Source organism: Aquila chrysaetos, chromosome 16 (genome assembly GCF_900496995.4).
Source record: "Aquila chrysaetos chrysaetos chromosome 16, bAquChr1.4, whole genome shotgun sequence".
Lineage (NCBI taxonomy): Eukaryota > Metazoa > Chordata > Aves > Accipitriformes > Accipitridae > Aquila > Aquila chrysaetos.
The window spans coordinates 616,040-633,558 of record NC_044019.1 but is presented as its reverse complement, the minus strand read 5'-3'; the positions used below and the strand labels follow the sequence as shown (position 1 = coordinate 633,558).

The following is a 17,519-nucleotide window of genomic DNA, read 5'->3' as shown; positions in this document are numbered from 1 at the left end:
ACGTGCGTGCCAGCGTGAATCAATAACGCCTGCAGTTTCACTCAAAACGCCTATACAGTCATTTATAATTAACACTACAACTTGGTTGTCTTCCAAAATCAATTCCTTTCCATTTTTTGTCATGAAATTGTATTTGACAAAGTTCATCTGCTTTTAACGTGTGTTAATTTTCTCTGCTGAAGTAGGCATTCATAAAAATGCTATTTAGGAAAGAGAGCAGCTAGGGGAAACAACCAGCCAGCACTGAGGGGGTGCCGCAGTGAGAACCATTACAGCACCCAGGGGTCGAGGCACCCCAGCAGACCGACAGTCCCTCCTGGCAAAGGACAGACTCGGAGCACTGGGCGCCCCAAGCAATTAGACTTGCATCCAACCCTCACCTAGCCATGGTCAAACTTGCACTTGCAACCATCAAAATAGGATGGGGAAAAAAAAAAACCACAAGACAAAACTCTACACCATACTTACTAGGGTCTCAGATTTGTTGGTGTCCAAACTGGAAACCACCCCTCCCCGGTCAGGGCGGCTCCTCCAAGAGCCTCCTGCGGGCAGGTCTGCCCAACGCAGGCAGGATCCGGAGCAGGCAGGGGGATCCCCCTTCCCACCCCCTCCTCACTCACACCTCCCCGGGCTGCTGCTGGAGTCTCCCTCCAGGGCCCAGGGTCGCTCTCCCTGGGGTCCTCCCTTCCGACACAGCAGTCCAGTTTTACTTGAGAGATGTTAATTGCACACCAGTCCCCCGCAGAGCCCCCCACCTCCAGCGGGACAGGGCAGGTCTGTGCCTGGTGCACGCAGGGCTTACCCCCAGGAGCACAGAGAACAGAGGTGTCTGCTCCTGGGAGTAACGTACCTTGAGGCACACTAAAGGTCCGTGCCAGCCCCTTCGAGCACCACGGGGAAGAAGTCCTCTGCTCCCCACGACACGGGCCGCCAGTAAATGGCACACGCCACGCACCGCATCGCATAAAACATGAAGTCGTTCTCAACGCGTCTCTCACAGGAGCTATTGCTACCGCGGACCCCTTGCTGGACCAGGCTGGCACATCCAGCCTCCATCCACCTTAATGTCATTATCAAGCCAAGCAAGTCACTGTTCATTATGTTTCAAACATTTCGTCAACACTGGAGAGGTGCTTCAGACCAGCACAGCAGGAGGGACGGGGCAGCAGGCCCCAAGGAGGAACAGAAAGATCAGCATCGGAGCAGGCACCCTGGAAGGATGGCTGCCAGCGAGCGCCCGCAGACAAGGACAGGTTGCCCAAAACCAGACAGGGCACCTTGTGCAAAACACACTGACAGAATAGAGTTTCAGTGGTGTATCGAGCTGGTCAAAGAGCCTTGTCAACAAATGTCCTCGGGTAATAGAGAGGCTCCTGTCTTCCCTTTACATGCTGGGTTTGCAATCTTGCCTTGCCTTATTGCAAAAACTGTAATCAATACTTTGCAGGCAGAGAGCAATGCCGCTACAGAGCCCCACTGTGAGGAAGGGGAAGAAATCATGTCCAATCTCCATACCTGTGCAAGGACAAAGTCAGTGTGAGCGAGCGATCAATACGAGCACTGGATCGGGTCTCCAGCTCCTCTTGGAGGCACTCTGCCTGCCAGGACGAGTATTTCAGGCTGTACCACTCAAGAAAATCCAAAGGCAGCTTGTCTTCCGCAAACTTTTTTTTGTTTTTTAATAACTGCTTTTCAGTAATACTTTTCAGCAGCCTACAGTCCAACACATTCCCAGGATGTCTGAAACCTTTAGGACAATGCTACTCTACAAATTATTTAAGAAGGGCAAAAATTAAAGAGCACTGAAATGAAAACCTATGTCCAGAGGCTGGAGATCTTTGTGCATCTCCAACAATGAGCTCTTAATAGCTGAAATTAAATTTAGTGATTTAGTCCAGAAGAAAATTAAATACCCAAGAATATTTAGTAAGACAGTCTTGAAATAGCTAAAAGAATGCATTTGCTTGAATTCAGTGCTACAGCAGTACCGAACAGAACCTCATTGCTATTTATGCAGGAATGTTACTCAAGGACACACTAAAGTAGGCACATCCACTGAGCCAACCGCAATTTACTGTTGTCTCTTTCAGTTCCCTAATGTATCTACCAAATGATTCCCTGCAAAGGACTGACTGACCTGCACCTCCAACACACCCTAATCCTGCCAAGTGCTTTATCTCACACAACCTCCCTTAGCCATGCGCAAGATATGTTTCCCCCTGTATTTTAACAGAATAACCAGCATGTCCATCTACCAGCCAGGTATCTATAACCTTAAGCCTGACAAGAATTCTGCAAACGAATTGTGATGCTTGTAATTTTCTGAGTAGTTTGCTTTAAATTGAGTGTCATAGAGTAATTTGTGTCTGGCTCTGCCACAATTTCCATAGCCATAATTATTTCAGACACACCGTAAAACAGCAATATAATATGCAATCCCGAATAATAAATATCTCCAAGCTTGATCATTACTCCAAAAAGAGACTGAAGAGAAAGCATATTTTACATGGGTGTTTCATATGCGTCACTGATGGAAAGCAGCATCTACCATAAGGCATTACAGCTACCACAGAGGCTACCGCTACTGGGCAGATGGAGGTAGATACTCCAAATTCATTTAGTACAAAGTTCTCCATGCCTTCAAACTGTCACTTTGCCCAGGTCACAAAGGTGCTCCAGCAACAAGACCCAAGCGGAGAAAGCCAAACCATAATTCAGAAAGGAAACTGAAGTGTAAATATCCTCAGTGATTATTCCTTCAGCAACAGGCACAGATTTACTCCCACAGCCCCCACTTGACATGTAGCCCCTGTTTCCCACCCCACTACCACCCAGGGCAGCCACAGTGTGCCTGGCTCCAGCCCTGACAAGGGCTGCTAAACCTGCACATCAGCACTAGCCCTGCGAGTGCAGTATCTGTCTGCAGGATGCCGGTGGCTGCATCAGTGATGAAAGTAAAACCTGGTGCTTTGTGCAACTTACAGAATCCCAGGAGAAAAAATAAACTTATTATGCATAATACTCAAGCATCAGTCAGAAGATAAAATAAACTCCAGAAGCACATACAGGTTTGTAAGCTGATGTATAAAAGATGAAACAAATCAAAAGCCCCAAGCGCTGTACATTTGGATCCTTCTTTTTTTATTTAAATGGACAAGCAGACCTTAGGCTTCAGGAGGTGTCTTTGCACTAAATGACAAAACAGTGTAATTTATTATTCTAAATTTCTCTAACTTCCAACTGAACTACTTATTTTGCCTCTAAGGACACTGTAGTGACATGATGCCTTGATGGGACACATGCGACGCACAGGAAAGCATCTTGCCAATACCAGTTCCCACTCCTGCCCCAAATTTTCGCTCAGCAAGAGCAAGCCCTGGCCATGCAGAGCACACGTGCGCTCGATTTCCAAAAACATCTTCCAGAAGGAGGTAGCCTGCTCAGGAAGTCTCCGGGTGCTTTCCTTCGTCCGCCTCTGCTACCAGGTGAACGAAGGGGCCAATTCCCAGAACAACAGGAGGGACGTGGGTTGGTCTAAAGCCTTGCACTTCCACCCCAGAGGCTCTCCCCAGACCGCAGGGAGCACAGCCTTTGCCTGCACCCAGAAACCGCTCTTACACGTCCCACCGAGCCGCCAGCCGCAGCAGGAGCATCGCTGCCCACCGGCCTCTCGCAGCAGAGAGCTGCTGATGCGCAAGGCAGCCATGCAGCCCTTGAGAGTTACAAGGACACAAGCCTCGCTCACCATTTGCTGTCACTAAGGGAAAGACGGTGTCAGGAGCTCTCAGGGCTAGGCCACTGCTTTGGGACTTCTTTTTTCTTTTTCTTTTTTTAAAGTTGATGTCTGCAATTCACTGGCAGAAGGAAAGGCACCACCACCCCCGGGAGGCACCAGCCCAGCCTGGCAGCGCAGTGCAGGTGTTATAAATTGAGTCTATTAACCGTAATGATCAATTGAAATTTTTATTAATTATAGTAAGCAGGATATGAGCAAAAGCAGCGCTGGGCGACAGGGGAGTCTCCGCTCCGCCAACTGCCGCACTAAACAGTTTAAACAGTCCCTTTTTATACATCTTTACTTCCGTGTTCATGAAGTAATGGAGATACTCTGCGCGTGTTTCAGTTATTGTTAGGGGGTCGTTTTCTGTTTCCTGATGGTCGTTGAGGCTGAAGATTGAAGTCTTCCTCAGTTATTTTCGGATGACCTTTATTTTGCTGTGTTGTAGTTTTCAGAGTTGTTTTTCAAGAGTCTTCAGCAAACAATCTTGTGATTTATCGTTTACTTCAAGGTGTATGTTCAGTTTTAGTTTCTGTTTCCTGTCAGCTTTAGTCTCTATTTCCTGTCAGCTTTAGTCTCTGTTTCCTGTTAAGCAAAGCACTTCAAGAGATAGCTTATGCAAGCACCTTTTTTGTGAATTATATGGTTGTTTGAGAAACAAATATGACCTTTAACACAGGCAGAAGGGTGCTGCCATGCACTGCTGCACCCCAGGCAGGAGCTGCCTGCTGCCCATGACCCCACGGAACCCCCAGCCTGCGCACTGCCGGCTCCCAAAGCAGAAACTCAGCCCAGGAGGCGCGGGCACACGCTCCTCTGCCAAAACAGCCTGCGGCTCCTGCCCTTGGCGCAGCCCCCTCTCTACCTGCATCTCTGCCTGCCTCCCCACCGCGGACACTGGAACCAAATGACTGCATTTCCCTCTCCTGAGGAAGGGGAGAGACAAACACTGCTGTCTGATACCAGTAGCCAGGCAAAGGCACTTGTCGTACCAGTCTCAATGGACGAGCGTAAAATGAACGGGTCTGACACCAGAGCGATCCCTCTCCCCCACATTCAGCTTGTGATGCTCAGCAGCAAAAAAGGCAAGCACTAAAAAGGGGAGGTACAACAGGACAGAAACTGAAAGACTGTTTTTTTAAAAAGCAAGCACTTCCTCTATTGTAGCACTTCCCCTTGGGAAATAAAAATCAAGGACTGTATCCAAAATCTCTTTTTTACAGAAAAACTTCCTATTAAATTTTCTCAAAATGTTGACCAAGTTTATGTCCAAGTAATGGCTGGAAGCAATGAAGAAACTACTCTATTTCACGGTATTTACAGCTGTGATTTTGTCCACAAACCTACTGCTCACAACAGGCAGAATGATCTTCTCAAAGGCTTTGCTTAGCCGTTTGTTCCCTTACTATTCAAGAAGCCAAGCACAGGAAAGATTATATTGACTTTCCTGAGATATCTGTAGCAAGGCACAATCCGCTACGAGAGAAGTGTTCTCACTGCTCACTGGCGCTAGGACAAGAAGCTATAAGCTTAAGTGACTGCAAGGGCGATTTGTGTTAGACATGAGCAGAGCAAGGTGGTAGGACAGGCTGCCCGGGCAGGCGGCAAAGGCATCTCTGGAAGGCTTTGAGAGGAGGATAAACGCCCGCCAGAGCCGATCCCAGGGAGAACTGCAGGACCAAAGAGCCCCAGCTACGGCAGGCAGAAGAGAAGGGAGCAGCCCAGCCAGCTGCCTTTGCACAGGCACAGTTCTGTAAGGAATTACTGGGGGGGGCTGAAAACAGATTAGGAAAACAGTGACAATGAAGGGCCACAACAGAATCCAGACTGTGCTGTCACAAATCTTGTCTCCTCATTAAGAGCAACTATTATAAGCTGCCATAAAGCATAATTATACTACACACAGTATTAGATTCATCAGGCAATTACAGCCATTAATAACGCAACCCAGCCTGATGAGCAGAGCGGACTTGCAGTCCAGTGTCCTTCATTTTTCAGCAGACCACTGATGAATCCCACAGTAGATCAGAGAAGCCATTTCTTGCCTACTGCACAGTGTCAAGCGTGCATTACATTTTGTATCACTAGCAGTTACCATTAGCAAAGACTGCTTTCTTCTAATTAGCATTGACTTGTGCCGTTCATCTCATCCCTACGTTTCAAGACCAGCAGGCGTGCCAGCTTGCCTTGTAAAGCCCCCGAAGTCCTTCACATAGACATTGCCAGGGATGAACCCAGTACAGACTGAAGACAGTCCACTTCAGCCAGAGGAAAACATCCCAGACGCAGACGCGCAGGCTTGCACCAACAGCCTCGCACGCTGGAGCCTTCTCCAGAGCGTGCCTGCGCCCTCCGGGGAAAGGCTCCGTGGGAAGACTTGCCTCCAGCCCTCAGAAAGTCCCATTTCCACAGAAGCAAACAGGCAGAGTAGCTGACAGGTTATCTGTGCAAGAGCAACGTACAGGAATACCTGACACAGTGGGACAAAGCGCACAAATCTGCCCAGCCGAGCCTGGTTAACTCGCACTGGTTTACCACAAACGTACAGGAAGGGGGTGGGAAAAAGGGAAAATCCCACAACAGCAACACCTTTCATGTCTCTATCCTTGAAGTTTCTTTTCAGGAGAGCCCAGAAGACCAACATGCTTTATAAGCAAAGGTGCAAAAGAATGAGTCTAAGGGCTATTATTTTCTCTAGCTTTCTCCCTGAGATACCGTAAATCTTCCTTGTGTCCTGTCCATGGCTTGTTGAATACAACATGCTGCTCAAAAATCCATTCAGTAATGCAGAAAAGGGGGGAAACTTCTTTTAGTCCCCTTTTCAAACTGTCACTGTGGACATCGGTGGCTGCTCCTCATGCCCATGGGCTGCCACAAACAGTAAGTCACTGATGTGACTTCTTGTGCAAGGTTTTCCTTCCCTGGAAAGCAGCAACACTCGCTGCTTACTGCAGGGGAAGAAAAATGCACGCCCATGATCAGCTGGACCATGAAACAGAATCAGCACCGGCGAGGGACCGGCCTGATCGCCCTCCCTCACCGCCCGGTCCCTGCGGCCACAAGCACCGCAGGTGGCAAACCTGGTCCAGCTGCCTATGCCAAATTCACTTTAAAATGTCATTTAAAAATCCTGACAAAGCACTAGAAACTATTTCATCCCTAAAATTGGTTTCAGTAGTGTCATTCCTGCATAGGGAATGACTGCAAGGGATACAGCCCGCCAATTAGGCCATCATCCACCGGAACAAGCAGGGTGCCAGGCTGCCCTGTGCAAGCAATACCAGTGAAGGAGACCGGAGCACAGGGCATTTCCCCAGTGCAACAGCAGCGCAGAGCCGGCTCCCGCCGCTGCTGTCAGAAGTGGAGGGAAACAAATTGAGAAGGAAACTTTGCTACAGCACAAATTTACGTTTCTGTCAAAGGAGAGTGGCTGACAGCTATTTTTGGAAACCGGTCTCCATCATATTAATTCAACGTCTGGTTGAAGTTGTCTCATTTGCAGCAAATCTGGCTGGTAAATATTAACCTTGGGCTTTGTTGAAATTCTCCTTGCAGATATTACAAGGGATTGGATGGAAAAGATGAAGCAGAAAGAGACAACTTTACAGCAAATGTCAGGCAGATCCTCCACATCACGGTTTCATTTACACAAGAGCTATTGCAATGCACCACAAAGTAAATGGCATGAAGGGACCACAGCCCATGCCTGGTAAAATTAAGGGTAAAAAGACATCAGTGCCGAGAAGCCTACCGAAAACAAAATAGGGATGTACAGGTGATCATCCCCGGTGCAACAGGACTTCCCACTTGCCTGCAGTCCATCTGCTGGAAATAGGTTTTAAGATCAGAGTAAGCGCAGACCAGCATCTGGCTACAGATATATATTAGACAAGAAAAGCAGTCTAAATGTATTTACAGTGACAGAATCTCTCCTCTTATTTGAGAGTAGATGTTAAACAGATGCTAAAGCTGCTCAGTTCCACCCTAGAGATGGCTGCATTTCAACGATCACTGAAATGATTCATCAGAAACGTGCAAGCCCATGGAAGACTGTCAGGTACACTGGGGCTTCTTCAGAGAGGTGGTGCAATATAGAAAGATGGACAGCAAAAAGGCTCGCTTTCTCACAGCAGTAATTAGCAGTGCCGTAAATCCTATTAGCCTTTTTTCATCTCTCCCAATTTCAGTGTGAGGATACAAATGTTCTCTCAGCGGCAGGATGATTTCAGCACTTAAATCATGGTTACAGGGAGACTCGCTTTGTGATTTAGTTCAAACAGCTTCACCAGTTCAGCGGGAAACAAAGCTTGTTCTTGCTGCAGAGAAGCCCGCACCTCCCACACCTTGCGCCTGCGCCGCGGCCGCCACCAGCGCCGCCGACCAGGCACGGCACGGCCCTGCCCGCTGCCGCCCACGAGCGCCGGTCCCGGCCCCGCGCCAAGGGCACCAGCCGCAGAGAAGCCCCCCGCCACCCCCGGCCGGCTGGGGTCAGACCACCCGAGGACCTCGACCGGCCCCTCTGCCCGGCGAGCGCAGCCCCGGGGCACCGGCCGGTCCCCGCAGGACACCGTCATGTGCCCTGGCTTCGGAGCACGACGACGGAGGGCAGCGCCCAGCGCGAGACGGCCTGGGGAAACTTCTCCTGCGTTTCTGCCGTCCGATTTCCTTTTGATTTAGACCCAAGAAGCTGCGCCACGCGCTTGGCCCTAAGCGTCGCCCCAGATCCATCCCGGATCCAGCTGGCGGCCAGGCCCCGCGGGATCACCGGACACGCAGCCACCCCGGCAGTCAGCGGGGTCAACAGGCGACTGACTTCAGACACCAGCACGTCCCACGTTGCAGGCGCAGCCAGAAAGTCCTCGGAGAAGTTCGAAGGATAAGGGAGGAGACCAGGAGCTGCGAAGCAAAGCCCAAGACAGCCTGGAGAACCACCAGCCGCCCCTGGCACTGGGTGGGGGGTCAGCACCCGGGCTGCCCCCGCTCCCCAGAGCAGCCAGCCCTTGGGGTCCAACCTCTCAGGGGCACAAGAGCTGTGACAGAAACTGTGGCCAATATGTTTCACGGGCAAGGAAGATCCAGTGGACTCGCACCCGCTGAGCCCTCTAAAGCCACCGCCGTGGGACCACGATAGCGGAGCCAGATTTGCTGTGCCATCACCTGGCTGTTTTAACATCCCCAAACTCCCACCATATTTACCTGCCTCCAGCTCGAGGGCTTTTGTCCTTGTCACAGAACTTCCTTAGCCCTGGATGCTTTCATCAGAAATCTTTTAAAGCTATGCACTTAGCACTATGCTAATGCAGGGCTCTAAAACAAACCAAAAACTTTCAACCCTTAAAAACTATTTTCTGATATTTGACCAGACATCAGACGCTGCTCCATGGAGAGTGGCTAATGACCTGCTTTCTGTGAGAGGGGGGAAAAACTTAATTACGTCCATTAAATTACTTCAAATATTTTTCCTTAGAGAATATGAATTATTTAAACTCAACACAGAGAAACCTGAGACATTAGTAAAAGCCTTCTGGGACTCGCTATGTAAATTCCCACTCCAAACAGATGGGGAAAGCATGGCAAGCTGCCATGCAGCCACTGAAGCAATGAACAGTCCTGAGATTTCAATTCGATAGTTTTAATAAGGTCTTCTTATGGAGGGCACCAAGTGAATAGCCACTACCTGGAGCACCTGGAAAGGCTTCCCACCTCCTGGAGGAAGGAGGCACAGTTGGCACAATTTAAATCTGAAAAGCCTCAAGTAGCTCCTGAAGGGCAAACCTGATTCCTCAGGAAAAGCTCACTCTCCTACCATACGCCTCAAACACGGGGGAACTGTACCTGCTTGGGACTTATTTAGCTACTTTCCTCTCAATCTGTTTCCTACCAGGTGAAAAGGTAGAGGTCCAAGGTATCACCTGGACACCAGGCACAGGCAGCAAAGTGTCTTTTCAGGCATATCTTTCAGGCTGTCTGAAGAAAACACCTCCTCTCACACGTCCCAGCTGATGGTCTGACCTCTCCTCTGCCCCAGAGGAGCTTTGCCTAAGAGGGCAGCCACGCACACTGCCAGTTAATAATTGATAGCCAATTACACCTTTCAAAGGAGAAAAGCCCCAGGTGCCGATGGACAGCAGCCATTCCTGGGGTAGGAGATGCACACCCGCTGCCCCGCACCGCACGCAGAGCAGCCTCCGCTCGCCCGGGACCGCTGCCGGCTCCTGCTGACACCTGACTCGGCACAGAAGCGGCCGAGACCACGCTGAGCCAGGACTAGGTCCTGACCACGGCCCGAAGCGGGAAGGTGCCTGGGAGGAGGCATTAGCCCAGCACCTCTCTCCTTTCAGAGGCTCACACACTCCAAGGAGGACCACGGCAGCTGGTATCCCACACTCAGGGCTGATCCCACGCCCAGCTCTCACCTGCCTTTGAAAGCAAGATCGAAGTGGTCACAGCACCAGGTTCGTGAGAGAGATGCCCATTAAGGTAGAGGTTATATCCATTTTTACAGCTGTCATTAAACATAATCTTGCAAGCTGTAAAGTCACCAAATTATTAAGTTGTGTCTAAAGCATGACAATGGGGATATTAACGTTCTAGAGTAATTTTATAGTTACAGGTAAAGCTGTGGGAAATGCCCGATGGTATTCAAGAGCTTTGGCACATCTGCCCAGCCAACACCGTGCTGCAGAGCAGCTGCCAGCAACACGCCCCATTTGCCCAATTGCCACCCTTCAAATTAAGGTCTGGCTGTTAGCTGGGGAGCTGCAATCAACTAAAAGAATCATATTGCTGACAAAAGGCAATACCACTTGTCTGAGGTGTGCTCAGGCACCAAGCAGACTCGAGCAGTCTGGCAGCAACATGGATTGACACAGACAAAAACTGCCGAAGGACACCGACGGCCGCTTTTACCTCTGCATCCCCCGTCCTTCTCCTCGAAGCCGGGACCACACGTGCATTTCCCTATGGGCACCAGCCACTCGCCCTCCGCGCTGCAGTGCATCCTGGGGGGATTATCCACATCCACTTCAGCGTGAGCAACGCAAGTGCCCTTAACTTCCACCAAAGTTGCAAAGGCCGTCTCCGCCACCGTGTCCGGAAACACAGCCAGGTTCTGCACAGTGGCGAGGCACTTCTTGTAATAGACGCGCACAGAGACCAGCGCCACGCAGGCTCCCACGTCCTGGAAGCCCAGGTGGAAGCCTCTCTTGCTCAGGTGCCCAATCTCCCTCAGCTCAGTGTTCAGTTTCATCTTACGTTCACCCAGGTCCCCCTGCGTGAAGCTCTCATCAGCAGCAATGGTGTCGATCTTGATGTGCTTGCTCTCACGGACGCTACGGCCCAGGTCGGAGTCAGACTCGACATAGTACAGGTTGAAAGTCTCCTTGCAGGTGCCCATCACGCCAGGGATGCTGTTGCAGTCCCGCAGGGTGAACTTCAGCTCGATGAAGATCCTCTGGCCATCGCGCCTGGCAATCCAGCCTGTCTGCAGCCAGTTGTTCTGGTTTGGCTCCATGACATTGCAGACCTGGTACGTGCGTATCGGCTTGTAATTCTCATCCACGCCACTGATTTCTTCCCACTGGGGAAAGAATACAAAGGACTGTAACAGCTCGAGCGCTGTCGTGCGCAAGAACCAGCCACCCTGGCAGAAACACACCGATCAGTACGAAATCGCCACCACAAGCCTCTCCACCTACAGGCCATCATATCATAGGCACTGAAAGTCCTCAGCCCACCAAACCCGCAAGCTGTAGTAACATAGCGGTGCTGCTGGACCACCTAACACCTGAGCTCTTTGAAGAGGTGCAAACGCAGAGACACAACCAGAAAGAGGGCACTGGCATCAGACCTTCTAAAACAAAGTCTAATATGAAACGGGACACATCATCTGCTGCGAAGCCAGAGCCTTTTATCTCCCACACACGCCTTGGATTTTCTGTCCCTGGGAAGGTGCATCTGCAGAGCATTACCATACGGCGTAATGCCAGATGGGGTTGGGCTACCCAGAGAAGTCAAAGATGGCCAAGGAGATGTGACGCCAGACACATCATCACACAAGGACAACTATCTTTGTGAACAGCAAGCAGCAGCTTCTCTGTCAGGAGAAGTTTTAGCCAGAACAGGACAAATCCTCAGACTTCAAGTGAAACGGTATTTCCCCAATGTTACCAGCAGAGATTCCGATTAGTGAAATGATGATTCAACCCTCACAGCCTTAAGGATGACCTGGCAACTTCCCAAAGTAATTCTTTCTGGGGGTAAATTTATGCAAGATTGCCAAATACAGCTGGGCAACACAGATGACTCCAGGATCTATCACTACTCCCTCTGAATGGTTTGTTTCCATTCTGGAAAATGAACCCAAAGCAGCAAGGAACACAACTTTGAGTTTCCCGACACACTCTCCTGAAAGCAGCTGCAGACTGACCCCGGCAGCAAAGCAAGGACCTGATCAAACAAACCCTACGTGAGGCAGAGCTCCTGGCGATCCCACCCCAGCCACAGCCCTCTTCCAAGCGCTGAGCTGACCCCCCAGGAGCTCGCGCTGGTGTGCAAACTACAACACAAAGCCTTAACTGCCTGCTATTTGCTGATTACAGGAGTGTAAAATTCGTTTTGAGGAGCTGTTCCACACTGGTTGTACCACTCCCATAACCAGTACTTCACTTCTCGCTCTGCTCCTCGGGGTGCCTGGTGCTGATCAACACGACAGCTCGTGCCGAGCTGCCCACCCGCCCCCGGCCCGAGGAGACCCCGTGGCTGCCAGCCCCTTCCACCGGCTCCACGTGCTGAGCACCAAGAGGCAGACCCTCTCTAGCAGCACAGAGGGACAGTCCCACCTCCGCACTTACCCCGTTTGATGGGTGCGAGGTCCAGCCCAGCTCCGCTTGCGATTCCTTCGAGTCCAACAGGACAACTGCAGGGAAGACAACACACTAGAAAGCAAACTCACTGACCCAGGAAAAACCAGCAAATACCCACCCGGCCCGCCCGTTGGGAAGCTCAGTGCCGCGGTGCGCCCGCCTGAGCAGTGGGTCAGGTCCCAGCGCACAGGGAGCAGCTCCCGGGGCCCCAGCTCCCCAGCCATCGTATGAGCACCGAGCACAGCACCGAGCAGGACTCAGGCTGCAGAGCTCTAGGCTGCTCATCCAGAGCAGACCTCGCGGTTACGCAATTAGCACCCTAAACTAACGAGGATGATGTCCCAGGGAAGGCTACACTCCTCCCCAAGGGACTCTGCAGGACAATCCCCCTGACACCTCCAGCCAACGCTGCAGCCATACCATGCCCGCAGCGTGCGTTATCTCCTGGAACCGAAAGGTACTGCTCTGAAATACGGATTTCCTCGGGAGGCTACATCCTTTCTCCACAGAACCCCCAACTCTGCGTTTGACAGGAAGAGGTACTTCCCCCAACGCACAGTCTCACCATCCTTCCACAGCCAGCGAACAGAAGCAACCCCCGCCCGGCGAACTGTCCCCCCCAGGTTCGAGACACCAGACCACGCCGTGCCCCGAGGGCGCGTCCCACGCGAGGCTCGGCGGCTCTGCCCACGGCAGCGCACCCGCACCTTTGGGGCTCGAGCCCTCTCCCCACGCCACAGCCCCGACGAGCCCGCGGTGCGGAGCGCAGGCTGCAGCGGGGAGTCAGCGCTGCCGCCTCCCCCCCGCAGCCGGACCGGGGTCCTGCGCGTCAGGACGGGCGGCCCGGCCCGGGACCGGCAACGCTGCGCGGGCAGCGGGCGCCGCGGGAGCCCGTTCCTCCCAGCGTCTCCGGCGATCGCGGCCACCGGGACCCCCAGCCCCGTCCCGTCCCGCTCCTCCCGCGCCCCGGAGAGCGGCGGCACATCCGCCCCGCGAAGCCAGCGCCGCCGCGCCCGCGGGGGCAGGCGGCGGCGGCACCGGAGACGGCGGGAGGAAGGGGAAGCGCGCCCGGACCCGACCCTCCGGCACCGGAGCGGACCCGCCGCCTGCCGCCCAGCAGCGCCGGCCTCTCCCCGGCGGCACCGGGCACCGCAACGCGCAGCCCAACCCGCCCCGGGCGACCGACGCCGGGGCCGATGCGGCTGCACCGTGCGCCGAGGACCGGCGGGCACGGGGCGGGGGCACGGCGCGGCCGCCGGCGCCGGAGCACCGGGGACACGGCGCGGCCAGGAGTGCCGGAGTGCCGGCGCGCCGGGTGCCGCGGCCACGCCGCTCCGCCCGCCCGGTCCCCGCCCCGGCTCACCCTGCTCGGCGGCGGCGCGGGGGCAGCACCAGCAGCAGCAGCAGCAGCAGCAGCAGCAGCAGCAGCAGCACCCGGGGGAAGCCACCGCCGCCGCGCGCTGTCGCCATGGCGCCGCCGACTCCGCGCGCCCCGCGCCGCCGCCGCGCTCCGGCCGCCGCGCCCCGCCCCCGCCCCGCGCCGCCAACCGCCGCCGCCAGCCGCCGCCGAGGGCGTGGCCGCGGGCCGGCAGGGCCAATCCGCGGCGGCCGCCGGGGCTCTCGGCGGGAAGGGGCGGGGCGAGGGCGGGGGCGGGGACGCCGTTCACTCTGAAGTCTACTGGTGGCAGCTGCGGGACGGTCCTCGACCAGCTGTGTCTCGCTGCATGATCTGTGGGGCCGGCTCCTGCCGGAACAGGCCGAGCACGGCGGGGCTGAGCTTTGGCCTGCCTGGTACCGCTGCCGAGGGCAGGATCTGCCCTCGCCATGGAAGCCAAAGGACTGCTGGGACATGGACAGCTATTGCTGATGCTGAGACGCGGTGGCCTACTGGTCACAGCCATAATTAAGAGTGCTGTGCCCCCCTCCCCAGATGACATTTGCACCCTGCTGCCTTTAACAGGCAGTCAGTGGTGAGTCAGAGCCTTATTTCTGCACCACAGGGCCCAAGAGAGCAGCGGGGCAGGTCTTGTTACTGCCCTTGCCTGCAAGTGATGCCCAGGAATGCCAGTGTTATGTCAAGCCCTCTGTTCTGCCTTTCTGGGTTGAAATTTGATTCCCAGTTTCGTCTCAAGGTCCTCCAAGCCCACCGGCTGCTGTAAGAGTCAGAGTGGTCAGAAAGAAACCCCAGGAAAAGGTGGCCCCAGGCAGGGTGGGTCCTGCCAGACCTGCATGAAGGGCAGCGCTGCTGAGGCAAGCACACCACGGGAAGGCTGCGGTGAGGTTGGCTGGGGGAGGCAATTCCCAGCTCGCTGCAGGCGAGGTGCATGCTGCCAGGCCCACAGCCTCCTGCACCGGGGGAGGAACTCAACGAGGTTTGATTATCGCTAATTGTAGGTGTTGCAGGTCTCTGCAAAATTTAGTCAGGCTGAACACCCGTCAGTTCCCTACCTGATGGCTGATACTGCGACACCAAAGCTTGCTTATGTAGCAACACTTGTTCCTGTGGGATGTTCCCTTCGCTGTGATGATGTGCTGTCAAATGCAAAACATTGCAAGTCTGGAATAAAAATATTGAGTTCCCATCTAACGCAGCCTGGCTGGGCTGTGGCACCCCGTGCACAGTCCCTGTTCACGGCAGTGGGTGCTCGGACCACAGGTCAAGCCCTGTGTGCAGTCCCACAGCCCCGGGGAGGGGCAGCCCCTGCCCTCACCATCGCCGCTGGATCCCCACTGCCGCAGCTGGCAACCCCCAGTGAGGACGGTGAGGGACTCAGGTGCTGGCTTGGCAGGCGAGGAGCACCCAGTGTGGAGGGCTGTGTCCAGACACGGAGAGCTGAGGGCTGGTTCACGCTGGCAGCAGGACTTGCCCAGCTACACCAAAACCCATGCATGAAACGAGAGGTGCAGCGAGGGCTGCCAGGCACAGCAACCCAGTGAACATGCCCATGTGAAAACTGGAGGGGGGGGGGCACAGCGTTGCAGGCGAAGAGCAGTGTCGTGTGTCTCCACAAACACACTGCACTTAAACACCTTAAAGCGTTAGACACTAAAGCCTGAATTCTGCAGTGCCTCACCCATGCATAAGTTTACTGGAGCAGGTATCCTACTGAAGCCTGCTGCCAGTCAGACTCGGATTTGCACATTGCATAATAAGATTAATTAGATATGGTGATTGCAGTTCATTTGCCTCGTGCCCCAGCTTCTAAGTACTCTCCTCCTGAAGTCAATAAGACTACCCATGTGAATAGATTTAACCAAGTGTGAAAGTCCCTGCAGGATCAGGAATCCTGAACAACCTGGGTACCAGCTCCAAACCCGGAGCTCAATGTTTCTTTAACCTGTTCCACAGGCATCTTGCCTTTCCAAGTGTTTTTAATACCTAAGGCATGTTTGCTTTTGAGAGGTTTGGGAGGCATTGCATCTGACTATAAATCTGTTGGCAATCTGGGGCTCTTGGCCAGCTCAGAGGAAGATGCTGCTGCTGTGGCCATTCTGCAGAAATGGAGGAAGCATTTTTCAAGCACAATGAGGATCCACAATTGGATTTGACAATATATACCTCTAATACTTCTACTTGCTCTCCATGTCTTCCAGCACTCGCCCCACACCCCAAAGTACAGACCCCTCATATCCCACCTCAGCCCCCAAAACTGCTATTCAGCTACCACGTTAGTTGCAGCCTGGCAGATCTGGGGGAGAGACCCATAACGGGATGCAGACTGCCCACCTGGATGCCTGAAGCCACAGGGTGTTTCCTGCTCTCCCTCCATTTCTTAGCCCCTCTGGAAACACAGCCACTACCTTTTCTCTGTGCTAATTTGACCAGTGAGAAAATCCCTGTCCATTTAGCAATGCTCTTTCTGTCTGGGAGAGCTCAGCTTGGGCCAGTGCTTTGCTGCGGTGCTGCCGCAGCACACCAGCACTTCGAGCCCAGCCAACGCTCCCACCTCGTACCTGCAGCCCAGGAGCTCCCGGTGAGCCAGGGGTACAGCCCTGATGGCTGGGGTCACAAGTTCATATGATTAAAATTCCCTCTCCATCACATTACAGGGCAGGGAAGCAAAAGACAGGGTTTATTTATAATCTTCCTCAAGTGGAAACCAGAAGAAGTGACCCATTATTACTGGAGATTGTTCAAGCCACCCAGGAAGAAAAGTGATATTTAGTTGTCGTTAAAGGCTCATAACTGCATAACAATTTCATGCTATGTTAACTTCTAGGTTTTCTTTCGCATATAAATTTTTAAGGAGTAAAATAGAAAAACCCAGGCACTTGACCTTTAATCACAGTTATTTGTGTGATCAGTCAAGTGTGGGAAAAAGCTAGTTTGTGCTTGAAAGATGCCCTTTAAAACTAGATTGCTCTAATATGACACACAACTCACATGGTTTAATATATGGGATCTCACTTACCAGCCTCTGAGGCACAACAGCCTCCCATTTAGTATTCATGCACAGGATCTTGCTGCTGGTACACTGGAAGGCATTAATGTCACGAAGCAAATCGATACAGACCCCTGGGATAGCTCCATTCACCACCGAGAGACCCACGGGAGGCGTACACATTCATGTCATTGAAGAAACAAACAGGGAAGAGTATTTTCAATGTATATGGAGGATTTGATGTTAGAGATACGTTTCACTAGAATAAGGGTATGTCAGGCTAATAGAGTACAAAGCTTTTCCATTTATCTGAAATATTATTCCAAGCACTTATAAAAGCTTAATATTAGAACAGCCAGAGGTATTTTAATTACAATTTTGAAGTATCATGTTGTTCTGGGGAAATGATCTCATGAATTTTTCTTTGGCAAGACTGGAAGACTAAAAGCCATTGCTGAGGTGAAGGAAACAGAGCAGCCTTTTAAATTGAGACTA

At 52.8% G+C, this 17,519-nt stretch overlaps 1 protein-coding gene across 1 annotated transcript in view; it reads right to left on the bottom strand.

Moving 5' to 3' along the window:
* The window catches only part of EPHA10 (EPH receptor A10), a 47,317-nt gene extending 33,205 nt beyond the window's left edge, over nt 1-14,112 (bottom strand). Inside the window, 4 exon segments of the mRNA XM_030039524.2 lie at nt 10,688-11,357; nt 12,631-12,695; nt 14,006-14,033; nt 14,035-14,112. Coding sequence (XP_029895384.1) covers nt 10,688-11,357; nt 12,631-12,695; nt 14,006-14,033; nt 14,035-14,112 — 841 coding nt within the window.
* Between the last annotated feature and the right edge of the window lie 3,407 nt (nt 14,113-17,519).